This window comes from Boleophthalmus pectinirostris, unplaced genomic scaffold (assembly GCF_026225935.1).
Source record: "Boleophthalmus pectinirostris isolate CB_2022bp ecotype Guang Dong unplaced genomic scaffold, ASM2622593v1 HiC_scaffold_2823, whole genome shotgun sequence".
In the NCBI taxonomy this organism is placed as follows: Eukaryota; Metazoa; Chordata; class Actinopteri; order Gobiiformes; family Gobiidae; genus Boleophthalmus; species Boleophthalmus pectinirostris.
In genome coordinates, this window is record NW_026571288.1 from 264,727 (window position 1) to 285,158 (window position 20,432).

Consider the following 20,432-nt stretch of genomic DNA (forward strand, 5'->3'; position numbering starts at 1 on the left):
TGCACTTATGGACACCCTTGTGCTCGAACATGGTGTTCGTTATGGACAAACTGTGACTAGCACAGAAGTCCAATAACAAAACACCGCTCGGCTTCAGAACAGGGAGGCAGTTCCTCCCAATCACCCCTCTCCAAGTGTCACTGTCGTTGCCCACGTGGGCGTTGAAGTCCCCCAGGAGAACAACGGAGTCCCCGGTCGGTGCACTGTCTAGTACCCCTCCCAGGGACTCCAAGAAGGCCGGGTACTCAGCACTGCTGTTTGGCCCGTAGGCCGACACCACAGTGAGAGACCTGTCCCCGACCCGAAGGCGCAGGGACGCGACCCTCTCGTTCACCGGGGTGAACTCCAACACACAGCAGCTGAGCTGTGGGGCAATGAGCAGGCCCACACCAGCCCGCCGGCGCTCCCTGCGGCCAACGCCAGAGAAATGGAGAGTCCAGCCCCTCTTAAGGAGTTGGGTTCCAGAGCCCAAACTGTGCGTGGAGGTGAGGCCGACTATATCTAGTCGGTAACACTCAACCTCCCGCACAAGCTCAGGCTCCTTCCCCCCCAGCGAGGTGACATTCCATGTCCCCAGAGCTAGTCTCCATGTCCGGAGATCCGGTCGCCGAGGCCCCCGCCGTCGACTGCCGCCGAGATCTCTGCACCGGCCCCATATGGATCCTCCCGCGGGTGGTGGGCCCACATGAGGACGGCCCCACGTCGCTCCTTCGGGCTGAGCCCGGCCGGGCCCCGTGGGGGAAGGCCGCGCCACCAGGCGCTCACTGACGAGCACCCACCCCAGGCCTGGCTCCAGGGTGAGGCCCCGGTGACGCCAATCCGGGCGACGTCACTGGCCTCTGAGTGGACATCATCGTATAGGGCTTCTGAACCGTTCTTCGTCTGACCCGTCCCCCCGGACCTGTTTGCCTTGGGTGACCCTACGAGAGACATGAAGCCCCCGACAACATAGCTCCCGGGATCATTCGGGCACTCAAACCCCTTCACCACGATAAGGTGACGGTTCAAGGAGGGGTGGGATGATTCCAACACGTTATTTATGCCCTCTTTACCTTTTGGTCGTGTTCATGTTTGTTAATATTTGTGAAATCCCTAAAATTGTTCATGGGGGTGGATTCTGTTACGGAATATCTGTAAAGAAGCAAAACATGCAACTTAAAGGGATAGTTCGGGATTTTTGACATAAATCTGTATGGCATCCCCGTGAGCAGTGTCGTGCATCAACACTGACTTACACCCGACAGCGTCCGGTGAGCCGAGATACTGGCCGTTTTCGGTGCTGACGAAAGTAGTCCGGCAAGTTGGCTGGGGACTGTATAATAAAGTGTTTTTCTTCTCAAAACAATATGTGTTCAAAAGAGTGATACATTTGCATCACAAAACCATCGTTGCCTAAAAAGTCAGCCGTCATTATAGCTTGGCACTATTTTCTTTCCGTTCGTATCACTGCGCGCTGCCGCCAGGTGACAGCCGCGCACGAATCCATCACTTTCTGCAGTTGTTTGGCAGTGTTTACATGTGCAGACCACCGCGACGCGAGAGAGCTAACGAGAGAGCTAGAGCGATAAGTATATATATGTATAAGATACATAAGAATATATCTAAAAAATGGTGCGAACTCTTGATTCTCCAGGCTGTAACAACAAAAATCTGGCTGAATCTCCACACACATTTCACCGTTTTCCTGTCACGGACTTTGAGATGAGGAAACGTTGGCTTCTTGCCTTTGGCTTCAATGTGGAAACCAAACCAGGTAAGAACGAAGAAGTGCCGCTACGTTTACAAGAGAACAGGCTCAAGAATCAGCTGTAACTCTGTGTGCAGTAAATCACTCAGTGTCATATCACCAGTGAAGCTTCTACAAAACGTAACTTTATAAGTCGACTGTTATTACTATTGTAAATGTCTCGTGCACTATTGGCAGCAGCTACGTGGACGTGTGGATGATTCATGTTTCTATTAGTCGTCCATGCTTCAGTCACAGTGTAGACTCTATGTTCGCTGTATACAAGTTTATAAATGACGTGATGGTGATTGTCGCTCACTCGGTCTCTCACGGCTCCAGCTTCAACTTGTACCACTTCTCTGTCTCTTCTCTTTCTCTCTGCCCGGTCTAACTCCATCTGGTGAAATTCTTCATCAGTATATTCGGGTTCATAAAGATCTCCCTTTGGCTTTGTGGTAAAGGCAAAGTCTTTATTGTCGGTATCGTAATCAGACATGTTGTCGCTAACATTCCGAGCAGTAAACAAAGTGAACCAGGCGCGGCTGTCACCTGGCGGCAGCGCGCAGTGATACGAATGGAAAGAAAATAGTGCCAAGTGAAAATGAGGTTTGACTTTTTAGGCGACGATGGTTTGTGATGCAAATATATCACTTTTTTGAACACATATTGTTTTGAAAAGAAACGCTTTATTATACAGTCCCCAGCCAACTTGCCAGACTACTTTTGTCAGCACCGAAAATGGCCAGTATCTCAGCTCACTGGACGCTGTTGGGGGTAAGTCAGTGTGGATGCACAACACTGCTCACGGGGATGACATACAGATGTATGTCAAAAACCCCGAACTATCCCTTTAACAACAGAAAAATGTCAGTCACTCACAGAGGTCAGAGGTCAGACCCACACTCACAGGTTCAGCAGTTTGGATGTTTCGTGTGGACTTTAATTGGCAGAAGAACATCTGTATCTGATGTGTTTCGTGTTAAATCTGTGTCCTCGTGTCCTTCCTTCGCTCCTTTCCCTCTCCAGGGGAGGGCATCTGAATCTCTCGCACACGCTCATAATTTAACCATTCAGATCAGCGCGTGCACATATCTGTGTGTAAATGCATAAATATATATACATTATATATACATTATATATACAGGACCAGTCCACACACACTTCATAGACAGACTTAAAAATATAGATAAAACTCTTGAAACAGTGAAAAAAACACATGGTCTTTACTGCAAAGATGTGCTGCCTAAATATTAAAAAATATGATGAAATGAACAGACGAGTCATTGTTGTCACTTTTAGTTTTGTATTTATTTATTAAACCTTGTTTAAGATAGACCAGGATTAGACCTGGACTAGACCTGGACTAGACCAGGACTAGACCAAGACTAGACCAAGACTAGACCAGGATTAAACCAGGGTCTGGGTCTTGGGTCTTGGATCTTGGGTCTTGGGTTTGGGTCTGGGCTAGACCAGGACTAGACTAAGACTAGACCAAGACTAGACCAGACTAGACCAAGACTAGACCAGGACTAGACCAAGACTAGACTAGACCAGGACTAGACCAAGACTAGACCAAGACTAGACCAGGACTAGACCAGGACTAGACCAAGACTAGACCAGGACTAGACCAAGACTAGACCAAGACTAGACCAGGACTAGACCAAGACTAGACCAAGACTAGACCAAGACTAGACCAGGACTAGACCAGGACTAGACCAAGACTAGACCAAGACTAGACCAAGACTAGACCAGGACTAGACCAGGACTAGACCAGGACTAGACCAGGATTAAACCAGGGGTCTGGGTCTTGGGTCTTGGATCTTGGGTCTTGGGTTTGGGTCTGGGCTAGACCAGGACTAGACCAGGACTAGACCAAGACTAGACCAGGACTAGACCAGGGTCTGGGTCTTGGATCTTGGGTTTGGTATTGGGTCTGGGTCTGGGCTAGACCAGGACTAGACCAAGACTAGACCTGGATTAAACCAGGGCCTGGGTCTTGGATCTGGATCTTGGGTTTGAGTCTCGGGTCTTGGCTAGACCAAAACTAGACCAGGATGAAACCAGGCTCTGGGTCTTCGGTCTGGGTCTTGGGTTTGGGTCTCGGGTCTGGGGTCTCGGCTAGACCACAACTAGACCCGGACAAGACCAGGATGAAACCAGGGTCTGGGTCTTGGGTCTGGGTCTTCGGTCTGGGGTTCAGACAGTCGGCTTCGTGTCGGTCACAGACTCGAGTCACAGACTCGGGTCACAGACTCGAGTCATTCTGGGGCTCGATGTGTAAAGACTAAAGTAAAAGTGTTTAAGTTTTGTTCATTAAATCAAAGTCTGACTCCTGCTGCGTCCAACGGAAGAGTTTTGTGAGATCAGTGTCGCTGAGTGACAGTGGCACGCCTCCACTTCTGTCATCGTGTGCGTTCCGTTCCGGCACTCACACGGGGCCGGTGTCCGCTCAGGGCACTTCGTTCTCGGTCAATGCGCAGCCAGAGTCCGCTCAGAGCACCAGCCACTTGACTTTAGAATCTCATCGAAGACTCCACATTTCTGCCTCTAAACCGGCTCAAGATCCCGCAGAAAACGGGCGCGCACACGGAGAGGAGAGGACAGGAGCGCGCAGTGTCGCCGCTTTAAACGGTGAGTGGAGCGGAGAACTACACACGGTGTTTCTCTGAAGCCATAAACAGTTTGCATGTTCTGCTCACTCTGTCTCATGGGTTATTCTGGGCCACAGCGGTTTCATGTTTCAGCTTTGACTGACCACAGCGGAGAGTCGAACTCTCACCTGCCCAAGCGCAAAGTCAGAGTGCATACAGGTCACTCCATTCTAATGCAGCCTATAATACCATTTATTTTACAAAAAAAAAAAAAAATCGTTATTAGTTTTTTTCTTTCTGGGTGATTCTGTCATTTGGGTACAGTTCATGTCCACTCACTGTATTTACCAACTGTACTATTCTTTCTTCAAAACAAAGAGAGTTTTCCCATTGGTCCATCAGTTCCTTTTTGGACAGACTTTGGGGACCTGACAGCATTACTGATTTTCTACTTGTTTCAGTTATTTCATATCTGAGAAGAACATTTTGGCGTGTGTAAAAAAAAAGACTAATTTCAATGTTTTATCCCTTACACACTGTTCATTTCTTTAGCCTTCACAGTCTGAAAAAAAAACAAAACATCTGCTGTCACACAGTATCATGTCCTGTTTTACAAAACACATAAAAACAAAAGCCTTTATGATGACGATATTTAAGCTGGTGTCTCCTTTGCATACAGAGAGTCACAAGGGCCTTTCCAAACTCCTCCATAAAGAACCTCCTCCAGTTCCTCCTGCTTGCGCCAGGTCGGGTTCAGCTCCGTCCATAAAGACATTGTAGTTTGATATGTCATTGATTTTGTGGAATATCACAAGCGGCCAGCAGGAGGTTCTGCTCTTGCAGCTGTTTGTGTCTGTTACTTTGTCAAGGTTTTCTACTCCTCCTTTGTTGGCATTGTAGTCAAGGATGATGATGATGATGGAGCTCCGAAGAGCTCACCTCTGCAGCCATATGTAATGTGCTCATGAGGAAGCCATTCTTATTCTTCTTTTGCATGTGTGAGACAACTGTGGTGTCCTGACTGAAAGCAAACTTTTGAAGAAAAGACCTTTCTCCCTCTTAACTCTTACTGACTTCTGTTCCTTATGTCAGTGGGTGTAATGTGGCTCGGTGGACGTGGTGCGACCGGGTGGGCGTGGTGCGGCCGGGTGGGCGTGGTGCGACCGGGTGGGCGTGGTGTGGCAACAGGGTTAGCAACTTTCTGTTTACCATATTTGAACAGGGAAGATTTACACATAGAAGGTTCACATAGAAGGTTCACATAGAAGGTTCACATAGAAAGTTCACATAGAAGGTTCACATAGAAGGTTCACACAGAAGGTTCACATAGAAGATTCACATAGAAGGTTCACATAGAAGGTTCACACAGAAGGTTCACATAGAAGATTCACATAGAAGGTTCACATAGAAGGTTCACATAGAAAGTTCACATAGAAGGTTCACATAGAAAGTTCACATAGAAGGTTCACATACATAGAGTTCACAGAAGTTCACACAGAAAGTTCACATAGAAGATTCACATAGAAGGTTCACATAGAAAGTTCACATAGAAGGTTCACATAGAAAGTTCACATAGAAAGTTCACATAGAAGGTTCACATAGAAGGTTCACATAGAAGGTTCACACAGAAAGTTCACATAGAAGGTTCACATAGAAAGTTCACATAGAAAGTTCACATAGAAGGTTCACATAGGCCGTTACAGGGGCCAGTCTGGAGACATGGGCTCCAAATTAGGAATAGGAATTTATTAACAGACAAAATAGTGAACACAGTAACACTCCCATAGACTCTCATTATAAAATCTGTGTAACCCAGCTGACATTTGTGACATTAAATCTCCGTTCAGACTGCAGGGCTTAACGCTCAATTCCGATTCAATTTTTTTGTGAAATCCGATGTTTTTGCGAGGTCGTTCACATTTCCAATTAAATACGACTTGTATTCGATCCCCTGTGTGAACATTAAACTGCCCAAAAGTGTCCCGCATGTGCACTGGAGACACGATGACGTCAACCGCAGTGAGCGTCTCTGTGTTTACAGAAGTTGTCCAAACATGGACGCAGCATCGAGCACCTGGAGATTTTAAAGTTCCTCTCGTACCAGAGCCACAACATGAACAATTTACTTGTTTTAAGGAGGAGATTGAGAAGGAGAAGGACGAGGTTTTTTGGTCGTGGTGTTTTGTGGTTCAGTCCGTTGAAAGGAACATGTGGGTGTGGAGACGGAGCCAAGAGTGGTGAGTGGTGATGTGCTTCGCTTCAGTGACACGGAGTTCATTAACAATTTTCGCCTACTTCAGCGCAGAATAGTGACGTTTGTGTCTTGTTGATAACTTACAGGTGGATGAATGTGCTTTGGCCGTTCACACTGAAGTCACATGTCAAAAGATCAGATATGTATCAGTTTCAGGAGCACATATCCAAGTGTCCTGGGTCACATTTGAAAAAATGGGATCTGTGTGGTTCAGACTGTCATTAAAAGATCAGATACAGGAACATAGGGGCCAAAAAATCGGATTTGGGTCACTTCAGGCTGCAGTCTGAACGCAGCCTTAGATGTTACACTATATATACAGTATATATACTCTGTGTATATATAGTCTATACTGTGTTTGTCTGTGTGTTTTACTGTTTTCTGTGTTTTTTAGTAGTTGTATTGTGTTTGTACTGTATATTTTCTTCTGCTGCGATTGTCATTGTCTGTCAAGTGTTTGTGTGCAGCACTTTGACCTAATGTAAAATTTTTGAAGTGCTTTATGAATAAAGTTGGTATGGTATATACAGTGTTGGGAAGGTTACTTTTAAAATGTATTCCCCTACATATTACAGATTACAGATTACAGATTACATAGCCCAAAAATGTAGTTCATTCCATTAAATTACTTAAAGTCCATCCATCCATCCATCCATTTTCGTCCGCTTATCCGGGGCCGGGTCGTGGGGGCAGCAGCCTAAGCAGGGACTCCCAGACTTCCTTCACCCCAGACACGTCCTCCAGCTCCTCCGGGGGGACCCCGAGGCGTTCCCAGGCCAGTCGAGAGACATAGTCCCTCCAGCGTGTCCTGGGTCTTCCCCGGGGTCTCCTCCCGGTGGAACATGCCCGGAACACCTCCCGAGGGAGACGCCCAGGAGGCATCTGAAACAGATGCCGGAGCCACCTCAACTGGCTCCTCTCGACGTGGAGGAGCAGCGGCTCTACTCCGAGCTCCTACTGTGTGACTGAGCTCCTCACCCTATCTCTAAGGGAACGCCCAGCCACCCTGCGGAGGAAACCCATTTCAAGCGCTTGTATCCGCGATCTCGTCCTTTCGGTCACTACCCAGAGCTCATGACCATAGGTGAGAGTAGGAACGAAGACTGACCGGTAAATCGAGAGCTTCGCCTTTCGGCTCAGCTCCCTCTTCATCACAACGGTCCGATACAGCGACCGCATCACTGCCGAAGCTGCACCGATCCGCCTGTCAATCTCACGTTCCGTCCTTCCCTCACTCGTGAACAAGACCCCGAGATACTTGAACTCCTCCACTTGAGGCAAAGACTCCCCACCCACCCGGAGAGGGCAAGCCACCTTTTTCCGGTCGAGAACCATGGCCTCAGACTTAGAAGAGCTGATCTTCATCCCAGCCGCTTCACACTCGGCTGCAAAACCGCCCCAGTGCACATTGCAGGTCCTGGTTCGATGAAGCCAACAGGACAACATCATCCGCAAACAGCAGAGATGAGATCCTGTGGTCCCCAAACCGGACCCCCTCCAGCCCCTGACTGCGCCTAGAAATTCTGTCCATAAACACAATGAACAGAACCGGTGACAAAGGGCAGCCCTGGCGGAGTCCAACATGCACCGGGAACAGGTCTGACTTACTGCCGGCAATGCAAACACAGCTCCTGCTCCGGTCATACAGGGACCGGACAGCCCTTAGCAAAGGGCCCCGAACCCCATACTCCCAGAGCACCCCCCACAGGACACCACGAGGGACACGGTCGAATGCCTTCTCCAAGTCCACAAAGCACATGTGGACTGGTTGGGCAAACTCCCATGAACCCTCAAGCACCTGATGGAGAGTGTAGAGCTGGTCCAGTGTTCCACGGCCAGGAAGAAAACCACACTGCTCTTCCTGGATCTGAGGTTCGACTATCGGCTGGATTCTCTTCTCCAGTACCCTGGCATAGACCTTACCGGGAAGGCTGAGGAGTGTGATCCCCCTATAGTTGGAGCACACCCTCCGGTCCCCCTTCTTATACAGAGGGACCACCACCCCGGTTTGCCAGTCCAGAGGTACTGTCCCCGACCGCCACGCGATGTTGAAGAGGCGTGTCAGCCAAGACAGCCCCACAACATCCAGAGACTTAAGGTACTCAGGACGGATCTTATCCAACCCCGGAGCCTTGCCACTAAGGAGCTTTCCAACCACCTCAGTGACTTCAGCCAGGGTGATGGATGAGTCCGCCTCCGAGTCCCCAGCCTCGGCCTCCTCCTCGGAAGACGTGACGGTGGGATTGAGGAGATCCTCAAAGTATTCCTTCCACCGCCGGACAACGTCCCCAGTCGAGGTCAGCAGCTCTCCCCCCGCACTGTAAACAGTGTTGGCGAAGAACTTCTTCCCCCTCCTGAGGCGCCGGACGGTTTGCCAGAATCTCTTTGAGGCCGTCCGATAGTCCTTCTCCATGGCCTCCCCGAACTCCTCCCAGCTCCGAGTTTTTGCCTCCGCAACCGCACGGGCTGCAGCACGCTTGGCCCGCCGGTACCCGTCAGCTGCTTCAGGGAGTCCCCCGAGCCAGCAAGGCCCGATAGGACTCCTTCTTCAGCTTGACGGCATCCCTTACTTCCGGTGTCCACCACCGGGTTCGGGGATTGCCGCCGCGACAGGCACCACAGACCTTACGCCCACAGCTCCGAGCAGCCGCATCGACAATAGAGGCCGAGAATGAAGCCCACTCGGACTCCATATCTCCAGCCTCCCCCGGAATCCGGGAGAAGTCCTCCCGGAGGTGCGAGTTGAAAGTCCCTCTGACAGAGGGCTCTGCCAGACGTTCCCAACAGACCCTCACTACACGCTTGGGCCTGCCAGGTCTTTCCGGCTTCCTCCTCCGCCAGCGAACCCAACTCACAACCAGGTGGTGATCAGTTGACAGCTCAGCCCCTCTCTTCACCCGAGTGTCCAAGACACGCGGCCGGAGGTCAGACGGCACGACTACAAAGTCGATCATCGACCTCCGGCCTAGGGTGTCCTGGTGCCACGTGCACTTATGGACACCCTTGTGCTCAAACATGGTGTTTGTTATGGACAAACCGTGACTAGCACAGAAGTCCAATAACAAAACACTGCTCGGGTTCAGATCGGGGAGGCCGTTCCTCCCAATCACCCCTCTCCAAGTGTCACTGTCGTTGCCCACGTGGGCGTTGAAGTCCCCCAGTAGAACAACGGAGTCCCCGGTCGGTGCACTGTCTAGTACCCCTCCCAGGGACTCCAAGAAGGCCGGGTTCTCTGCACTGCTGTTCTGCCCGTAGGCCGACACCACAGTGAGAGACGTGTCCCTGACCTGAAGGCGCTGAGACGCGACCCTCTCGTTCACCGGGGTGAACTCCAACACACGGCACCTGAGCTGTGGGGCAATGAGCAGGCCCACACCAGCCCGCCGGCGCTCCCTGCGGCCAACGCCAGAGAAATGGAGAGTCCAGCCCCTCTTAAGGAGTTGGGTTCCAGAGCCCAAACTGTGCGTGGAGGTGAGGCCGACTATATCTAGTCGATAACGCTCAACCTCCCGCACAAGCTCCGGCTCCTCCCCCCCAGCGAGGTGACATTCCATGTCCCCAGAGCTAGTCTCCATGTCCGGAGATCTGGTCGCCGAGGCCCCTGCCGTCGACTGCCGCCCAGATCTCTCTGCACCGGCCCCATATGGATCCTCCCGCGGGTGGTGGGCCCACGTGAGGACGGCCCCACGTCACTCCTTTGGGCTAAGCCCGGCCGGGCCCCGTGGGGGAAGGCCCGGCCACCAGGCGCTCACTGACGAGCACCCACCCCAGGCCTGGCTCCAGGGTGAGGCCCCGGTGACGCCAATCCGGGCGACGTAACTGGCCTCTGTGTTGCACTCATCATAAGGGGCTTCTGAAGTAAGTGCCCGAATGATCCCGGGAGCTATGTTGTCGGGGGCTTCATGCCCCTGGTAGGGTCACCCAAGGCAAACAGGTCTGGGGGGACGGGTCAGACGAAGAACGGTTCAGAAGCCCCTAAATTACTTAAAGTGAGTAATGTAATCTGAATACTTTGGATTACTTGATATTGTCATGTTTTTTAAAACTACAGGAATGTAACAACCACATCCTGAAAATTCATGTTTGTTCTCTTCAAATTGGCCCTGGTTTAGTCCTGGTTTAGACCTGGTTTAGACCTGGTTTAGTCCTGATTTTAGTCCTGGTTTAGTCCTGATTTTAGTCCTGGTTTAGTCCTGGTTTTAGTCCTAGTTTAGTCCTGGTTTAGTTCGGGTTTAGCCCAAAATGTGAAAACAGGAAAATACCACCATATAATCCATTTATTTCAACAAAGTAACTGTAATCCAATTACCACTCATGGAAACAGTAACTGTAACTGAATACAGTTACTCATAATTTGTACTCTGATTACGTAACTCCGGTACATGTAATCTGTTACTTCCCAACACTGGGTATATATACATATAAAGTTATCCATAAAAATAAATCTTAGTCATGGTGAGTATTCTGCTTCATGCTCAGAATTCCCCGTTGAAAATATGTTATTATTTTACAAAAAAAAAGGCAGTGTTAACAAGGGACAGTATTTGTCTGAAATACACAACAGCTCAGTGATTATTTGACCAGTGCCACTGCAAGAGTTTGTAGATGCCCCCAGCGCACTTATACACAAACACAAACACCTTTCCTTTATTCTGTTTTACTTTCTGTAGCACTACTTTCTGTATTTTTGTACTTTTTTCCCCCCAACTTTTTTACAATGACTGTCACTCAACTGATGTAAAAATATGATGCCTGTTTACAGAGCTTCTACACTGATTACCGTATTTTCCGCACTATTAGGCGCTCTGGATTATAAGGCTTAAAATAAGTCTTTAAATGGTCTATTTTCTAACTTTTTTCACAAATAAACGGTGTGGGACTTTAAAGGAAACACAGCAGTGTGATGGGTGAGTGGTTTTGTTTGTTTGTTCGTTCACGGTGACTCTGGGATTTGTTCAGTTGTGGCGTGTAGGGAGGGTGTGTCTGGGACCAACGGATTGTCGGTGTGTTCGCAGTGACTCAGTTGTTCAGTTGTGTCTAGAAGTGGCACATTGAACTCGCTTTTTCTCTTCATTCCGTTGCGCGTCGGGGTCGGGTGTGTTTCGCTGTGCGGTCGCTGTCTGCTCCGTGTGTGTTTGCGTGTTCTGTGGGTGTTTTTTACTGTGCGGTTGCTGTCTGCTCCGTGTGCGTTTGTGTGTTCTGCGGGTGGTGTTGCTTTGTAGTTTACTGAAGTCGTACTGGGACACCTGAGTGGATTGGTGTATGGGGCGCTCTGGATTGTGGTGCGCGGCCGTTTTTTGATGGGGTTGGAGGCTTAAGAGCGCGTCTAATAACCCTAGGGTGACCAAACGTCCGTTTTTTTTAATAAAGTGATGCAAATGTCCGGGTTTTCCGGTACCGTTCATTGGGGGCATTAAACTGAGCGTCTCTCGTAGCGTCTGTGACTCAGAAGGAACGAGACACAGTCAGTCAGTCTGCAACATACCGTAGCACAAATGCACATTTAACAATGACTTGAACAAGAAATTCTCCATTTTCCATCCCGGTCAGGACAAGTGGGAGGTCATGTGCACAGGTTGTGAGGTGAGAGTACAGTTCGTTTATCACGGGGGTTATGTTCTAAAAATAACCTGTGATAGGTGAAATCCACAAAGTATCAACTTTATATTTTACAATTGTTCTATCTGTTTTAATACTGTAAAACCCCTCAGCACAAACTTTATACACTTTTCTCAGACAGGACACTTACAACACTTTTTATTTCCTTCTTAAAACTTATTGCTGCTGTCGTCCTTTTGTCATTTTCCTCCTTCTTTATGTAACAAACTGAAGATTCATTTATTCTGTAATGGAGCCGACAGCGCAGAGTCCTGCACTGCTCCATTTTTGGAGACCCACAGTACAACACCGCACCTGCCAGTACAGGACCACACCTGCCAGTACAGGACCACACCTGCCAGTACAGGACCACACCCGCCCATTAACCAGAGATTATATCAAACTTTTGTGCTACGCCACAGACTGAACCAAGACTAAACCAGGACTAACCCAGGACTGATTCCAGGACTGAAGAGGAGGACTAATCCACACCTGAACTAGGACTAAACCAGGACTAAACCAGAAATGAAACAGGACTCACTGTCAGGACGGGCTCAGAGGTGACCGCAGGAGAAAGGACCGGCTCAGCTCCGTACCTCACGGAGGTAAACGCGGCAATTGCCCGATCGCGCTTTCTGGTTCTGGGCTTGGTTTGTATCAGCCTAATCAGAACTCTTGTGTAAATTAACATTGTGGTTCCATTGGTGTCCAGGGAAGGGACATTGAGAGAGTGGACTCATATAAGTACCTGGGTGTTCATGTGAACAATAAACTGGACTGGACTCACAACACAGATGCACTGTACAGGAAGGGCCAGAGCAGGCTCTATCTCCTGAGGAGACTCAGGTCTTTTGGAGTGGGGGGGCCACTCCTGAAGACCTTTTATGACTCTGTGGTGGCATCAGCCATCCTGTACGGTGTGGTCTGCTGGAGCAGCAGCATCACAGAGAAGGAGAGGAAGAAGCTGGACAAGGTCATCAAGAAGTCCAGCTCTGTCCTGGGCTGTCCTCTGGACTCAGTGCAGGAGGTGGGGGACAGGAGGGTCCTGACTAAGGTCATCTCTCTGCTGGGCCATGAGTCTCACCCCCTGCAGGACGCTCTGTCTGCTCTGGAGAACAGCTTCAGTGACAGACTGATTCCCCCTCGCTGTGTGAAGGAGAGGTTTCGCAAATCTTTCCTTCCTGCTGCTGTCAGACTTTACAACAAACACTGTAAACACTGAACATGTGCCAGTCAATTATATCCATGTGCAATTATTTTTAAGTCTATTTTAAAATTATTTTTAAGCTATTATTTATTATCTGTGTTACTTTTTCCTGCTGTTCTGAAATTGCGCGTTGCAACACTGGAATTTCCCCACTGTGGGACTAATAAAGGCATATCTTATCTTATCTTAGAAATGACCTCTGTTTATCTCACATCCGTGTCTGCTGCTCGTGCCCAGGAACACAAACGATAATGGATGCCTATAAAATCTACTTGTACTTTATGTTGGATTTGAATGTGGAACCAGAACCAGGATTAGACCCAATCAGTGCTGGAATGTTACAAGTATGTAAAGTACAAAGTACATGTTAAAAGTAGTTATCTGTACTATACATATACATTTGAGGTAACTGTACCTTTTCAAATAGATACGTTTTACTGTTACTTCATCATCTGAGAGCAGGTACTGTAAAGTAAAAGTATTTTTAGTTTGAGGTCTGATGAAAAGGCTGAGTTAGTTTTTGTGTTTATGTTCATAGTTTGAGCCAATACAAATATAAAATAAAAAGAGTTAGGAATAAAAATGTTTTACTGTCTTATATTTCTATTCACTGTTTCACGTTATAGTTTTTTTTTTTTTTTTTAGTTTTATTTATTTAAAAGGGACAATGCATATTCATGAACATATACTTGTAAATACGCCAGAATTAGCCCAAAGGTACTTTTCATCTGTAGTCCCTGACAGGTCAGAGAGACAGAAACATATAGGCCGGCAGCCAGGTTCACCCCTCAGGATGTTTTGCTCCTTTTTTTTCACTCTTATCTTATATCTTGGGCTGTCACGAGTTGATAGGGACCAACCCCAACTCCACCCCGTTTGGTCTCAGGGCCCAAAAAACACCCTTTAAGAAAAGCTATTTGTGAAATGATGTAACTGTAAATATTAAGGTACTGTAACTGCATACGTGGTCAAATAACCCTAAAATTTGGCATGGTGTATCCTGACACATGGGGGAAACCAGCAGAAAAATATTCTGGGGCTTGCTGCCTTTCTACTGTCAAATATCACCCTCAACATACACCAAAAGACAAAAGAATGTCTGTCCACCTGACAAACTCTCATCAAATGTGATCATTTTCAAGCATTTTATTGCATATATCACTGCCTCAAATGTACATAAAAAACTTCCCATGTTCATAAGCTTCAATTTAAGACCAAGATGACCTTTGTATCTAGAGGGAAACAGCTGCTATGACCAAAGAAACTCACTGTACCTCAAATCAGCAGGAGGCAGAACTTTCAGGCTTTACCATTACTTATGGGATTAAGCAGGATTTTTTTCATAGAAACAATATTTGAAAAGAGTTGATTTATGTACTGCTGTACTATATGAAGTGAATTACATTAAAAGTGAATAATATTAATTACATTAATAGTAAATAATATTAAAACTCAGGGCCAGAGTGCAAGATAAAACTATGGTAACCAGGTTACACATACAAACTCACACACAACCAACCAACATCCTGACCCTTCATGCAACATCCCATCAGAAGTTATTTTCCAAAGACAACTGACAGAAATTGATCCATTTTTCTGGTTATAAGAAGAGATTGAGTCTATTGGGAGATTGGTGTCCTTTTCTAGGCGTCCATGACATAAACATAAAATGTTTTATCTGTTGAAAGAAAATAAAAAGTCCAGTGTTTCCTTAACTAAATAAAAAATATTATTGATAGAGAAATTATTTTTATATGAGATCACTGCTGTCTTAAAGTATGTCCACCTACTGTTATCATACTGTTTAGACCTGGTTTAGTTCTGGTTTTAGTCCTGGTTTAGTCCTGGTTTTAGTCCTGGTTTCGTCCTGATTTTAGTCCTGATTTTAGTCCTGGTTTTAGTCCTGGTTTAGTCCTGGTTTAGTCCTGGTTTAGTCCTGGTTTAGTCCTGTTTAGTCCTGGTTTAGTCCTGTTTAGTCCTGGTTTTAGTCCTGGTTTAGTCCAAAATGTGAAAACAGGAATATACCGCCATATAATCCATTTATTTCAACAAAGTAACTGTAATCCAATTACCACTCACTGAATCAGTAACTGTAACTGAATACAGTGACTCATAATTTGTACTCTGATTACATCACGCCGGTACATGTAATCTGTTACTCCTCCACACTGCCTGCAGCCAGTAAAGGGTTGTGTATATTCCCCAGTATGTCTGTCCACGTCCACACGAACGACGGAACAGATGATTCAGTTCATTTGTTTTATCGTCATTGTCACAAAATCACAAAGAAGTGATGATGGAGCATCACAAACGCGCCCTGGAACACCCACTGAGTCAACACTAGGGTGACTAAACGTCCGCTTTTCCCCGGATATGTCCGTATTTTGCGTCCTGTCCTGGGCGTCCGGGTTTTTTTTATAAAGTGATGCAAATGTCTGGGTTTTCAGTACCGTTCATTGGGGGCATTAAACTGAGCGTCTCTCGTAGCGTCTGTGACTCAGAAGGAACGAGACACAAACAGTCAGTCAGTCTGCAACATACCGAAGCGTAAATGTGCATTTAACAATGACTTGAACAAGAAATTCTCTGTTTTCCATCCCGGTCAGGACAAGTGTGAGGTCATGTGCACAGGTTGTGAGGTGAGAGGACAGTGTCCCTCGTTTATCGCGGGGGTTATGTTCTAAAAATAACCTGTGATAGGTGAAATCCACGAAGTATCAACTTTATATTTTACACTTATTCTATCTGTTTTAAGTTTGTAAAACCCCTCACCACACACTTTATACACTTTTCTCAGACAGGACAGGTGCACCCTTTTTACTTCCTTCTTAAAACTTATCACTGCTGTTGTACTTTTGTTATTTTCCTCCTTCTTTATGTAACGAACTGAAGATTCATTTATTCCATAATGGAGCCGACAGCGCAGAGTCCTGCACTGCTCCATTTTTGGAGACCCCCAGTACAACACGCACCTGCCAGTACAGGACCGCACCTGCCAGTACAGGACCGCACCTGGCAGTACAGGACCGCACCTGCCCATTAACCCTGCTGCCTACGCCATGGACGGAATCAAGACTAAACCAGGACTAACCCAGGACTGATTTCAGGACTGAAGAGGAGGACTAACCCAGGACTGAACTAGGACTAAACCAGGACTAAACCAGAACTGAAACAGGACTCACTGTCAGGACGGGCTCGGAGGTGATGCAGGAGAAAGGACCGGCTCAGCTCCGTACCTCACGGAGGTAAACGCGGCAGTTGCCGATCGCGCTTTGCGGACAAACTGCTCTGCGTTTTCTCTCTTAAGTCCAAGATTAGTCCTGGTTCAGACCTGGTTTAGTCCTGACCCGCCCGTGTGTAACTACTACCCGCCTGTAATACACAATACGCGTTCATACGCTGTAAAAAATTGCAAAATTGCACAAAAAAAAAAAATCAGAGAAATGCCCCCCCAAAAGGTGTCCGGGTTTTCACAAACGGAAATATGGTCATCCTAGTTCAGTTTAGGGGTGGGCGATATATCGATATTTTAAATATATCGAGGTAGTTTTTAAACTTGATATGAATTCTGACATATCGTATATATCCATATAATGCTTATATTTAATTTTGATTTCACAGCTTCGCTTGTTTACCTTCTCTCTCGTCGCCTCCCTGATTTTGTTCGCTCGTGTCTCCTTCACTCCTCACTGTCGCCGTGAACTCTGAAAGTTGGTGCCAGTGAAAAGCTTCAAGCACCACAACCTTTTCCACCATTTACAGACAAAACCATCAGCAGCACATCCTCATATTCCACCGAGTCGCGTCCTTTAGCCCGACAGAAGCTAAACGAGCTGAGCTGCATGAGAAGTGCTGTTTATGCAAATGAGACATGAGCTTAAGTTTTGTTTCTGTAAAATGTAAACACACGTGCGCAAAACTGCATTAAACACATTATTATCTCAAACGGGCTGATGAGGCTCTAGAGTCGTTATGCTTTATATATTGTAAAGTTTAGTCATGTAAAGTTTATTTTTGCAGAAGATTTTAATGAATAATCTGTTGCAGTGTCACTTGTACAACAGTGTTTGGAATCGTTGGGTTTGATCTGCAGTGGATTGTGGGATTAAACCTCACAGGTCCTTACTGCTGGATAATAACATGAATCTATTGAAATAAGGAACATCCTGAGCTTCTTCTGCTCATGGTTCTGGTTCTGGTTTGGATAACTGAGTTAATGCAAAGATGAGCTTGTGTTGAGTTGTTTTATTTATGAATGAAAAGAAGGAAAAATGTTTTATTTCTTTTATTTTACAGTTAAATTATTATTTATGTGATTAGGGTTTTTTGTAATCTTAAATGTTCCTGTATGAACTGCCGACCTCTTACACTTCAATAAAAAAAGAGGACCTTGTGGAATTTGGCAGATTTGTTTTTGCACTTTTCAGTTTTAGGGGGTTATTTTTTCTTGAACAGATATGGAGATATATATCGTATATCCAGACATTGCAAAATATATCGAGATATATTTTTTGATCCATATCACCCAGCCCTAGTTCAGTTCATTTGTTTTATTGTCATTGTCACAAAATCACAAAGAAATGACGTTGGAGCATCACAAACGCGCCCTGGAACACCCACTGAGTCAACACCAGCACCAACGTTTCTCTTCTAGAACGTCCCAAATGTTACAAAAGACTCATTTCAGTGTCTTCAAACATTTGTGCTCATTACGTGTCATTTGTCGGAAAAATCCCAAATTGTGCAGTTTTCTCCGATTCGCAGAATAAAAGACAAGGTGGATTAGAAACGATCTGGGTTCATTGTTTCGTTGTCAGACATTTTGTTTTGTGTCAACAGTCGGTCTGTTCCCAAAGCAGCTCCAGTTACACACACGGCTAAAAAAAACATACAGACGACACGCTTTAATCTGACGGACTAAAGAAGGACTAAACCAGGACTAAACCAGGTCTAAACCAGGACTAAACCAGGTCTAAACCAGGACTAACCAGGACTAAACCAGGACTAAAGCAGGACTAAAGCAGGACTAAACCAGGACTAAACCAGGACTGAACCAGGACTAAACCAGGACTATAAGCCCGTCATTTCTAAATGAGCGTTGTTTTTTCTGCACTTCTGTTTTTCACAAGAGGAAGTTTCAGACACGATTCTTCAGTTGCAGCCCGACCATAAATCTATAAACATAACACTGACACATTCAGACCTGACTGTCACAGGAGGAAGTACATTTTTACTAAACATCCAATCTCATTTGACTTTTGATTCCTCCTGTCTGTCCTGTCTGTCCAGTTCTGAAAAAAGTAGAGACCAAAATAGATACTGAGATAAGTATATCTATTCTTATCTGATTTCCAGTCCAATCCACTTTATTTTATAGCACATTTCATAAACAAACAGTTTCCAAAGTGCTGCACAAATACATGAGAACAACAATAATAATATCATGATAAAATAAATCAATCATACTCATCTTAAAACAATAAAATTAATCAAATCAAATAAGAGCAAAATGATAGAATCGACACATCAAGAATCTCAAACTTCCTGTCATCGTGTAATTCATACTGGGAAGGATTTTCTGAAAAAGTGAGCATCAAACCTCCATGTTTGTTTTCCCAGTGGGATGTGTCTATTGTCAAAGTCGATCTTTTCTAGTCTTTTGAACCATATCACTTTTGTTTGTGGTTCTGATTTTGTCATATTTTAGTTTTGGGATTCAGACATCATAATTGTGTGGTTGTTGGATCCTAACAGCGGAAAATGGCTCAAAAAAATGTGTTTGCAAACTCCATAAATGTAAAAGTGAATCAGATGTGTGTGACTCAAACCTCTGTTCAAACTGTTTCTCTTCCCAACGAAATTGAAAAATAGTGAAAGGTGAAGGTGATGGGCAGGATTGATCACATCTGATCACATCATACCGACCACTGCAAAAGAACGATCAGCCCACTGTTTGCACCGGGACCGGGGGACCTCCAGCAGGTGTGGCCCAGCAGATTGTAGAGCTCTGCTGGGTTGGTGAGAGCTCAAAATCTCTCACAAGTAGGAAGGTGCAAGACCACTGAGTGCATTAAAAACAAACATCAAAATTTTAAAATGAATTCTGAACTGGACAGGGAGCCAGAGTGAGGAGGACAGGACAGGGGTAATGTGGTCATGTTTCTGACTGTTTGTAACTTCTTAATGATACTTAGCTCTAGTGACGAGTGTAAAAGAGAGAAGCACATTCTGGACTGAGACGGAGCAAACATGACTGGGACAGAGGAAAACTAACACCATCGCTGGAGTAAAGAGGCAATCAAAATACAGAAACGAGCCCACAGGACTGTAAACCAGGACGAGGGGCTTTTTTACTCTCACACACCTGGGATATTGTCCTGAGGAAGTGGGACTGCAGGTGGCGCTGTCATCGTGCCTCCACCGGTAAGACGACAGAGCCAAAGTGGACACGTCAGAGCAACATCACAAGACTCTGAGGAAGAGCAGGGAGCAGAACAAACTGTCAGGATGAAAACAAACTGTTGGTCTGGAAAAGGAACCTGAAAACATAAATGATCAGAAAACCAAATGAAGCTCATTGGACAAGACCAAATGTGTTTCTAAAAGATAAACTAATCACTATTTTAATTTAATGAATCATAATCAATATTTTCTTTCCACATGTGAATGATGCTCTGGTCTCAGGTACAAATCACATTCTTTTACCATATTTTCCGCACTATTAGTCGCTCTGGATTATAAGACGCGCTGTCATTAAATGGTCTATTTTTTAACTTTTTTCACAAATAAACCGCACTGGACTTTAAATGAAACCCAACAGTGTGATGGGTGAGTGGTTTTGTTTGTTTGTGTCGTTCACGGTGACTCTGGGCTTTGTTCAGTTGTGGCGTGTAGGGAGGGTGCTGTCTGGGACCAACGGATTGTCGGCGTGTTCACAGTGACTCAGTTGTTCAGTTGTGTCTAGAAGTGGCACATTGCGCTCGTCGCTTTTTCGATTCATTCCTCCGTTTCGTTCCTCGTCGGCGTGGAGTGATGAGTGTGTCTGTGGGTGTTTTT

General features: G+C 46.2%; 1 protein-coding gene across 1 annotated transcript in view; it reads left to right on the forward strand.

Moving 5' to 3' along the window:
* The first annotated feature begins 2,464 nt into the window (after positions 1–2,464).
* The window catches only part of LOC110162118 (alpha-1,3-mannosyl-glycoprotein 4-beta-N-acetylglucosaminyltransferase C-like), a 48,591-nt gene continuing 30,623 nt past the window's right edge, over positions 2,465–20,432 (forward strand). Inside the window, exons 1-5 of the mRNA XM_055159802.1 lie at positions 2,465–2,500; positions 4,051–4,357; positions 4,471–4,520; positions 5,187–5,270; positions 12,882–13,081. Of these exons, the coding sequence (XP_055015777.1) occupies positions 2,465–2,500; positions 4,051–4,357; positions 4,471–4,520; positions 5,187–5,270; positions 12,882–13,081 (677 nt within the window). The remainder of the gene's footprint in view (positions 2,501–4,050; positions 4,358–4,470; positions 4,521–5,186; positions 5,271–12,881; positions 13,082–20,432) is intronic.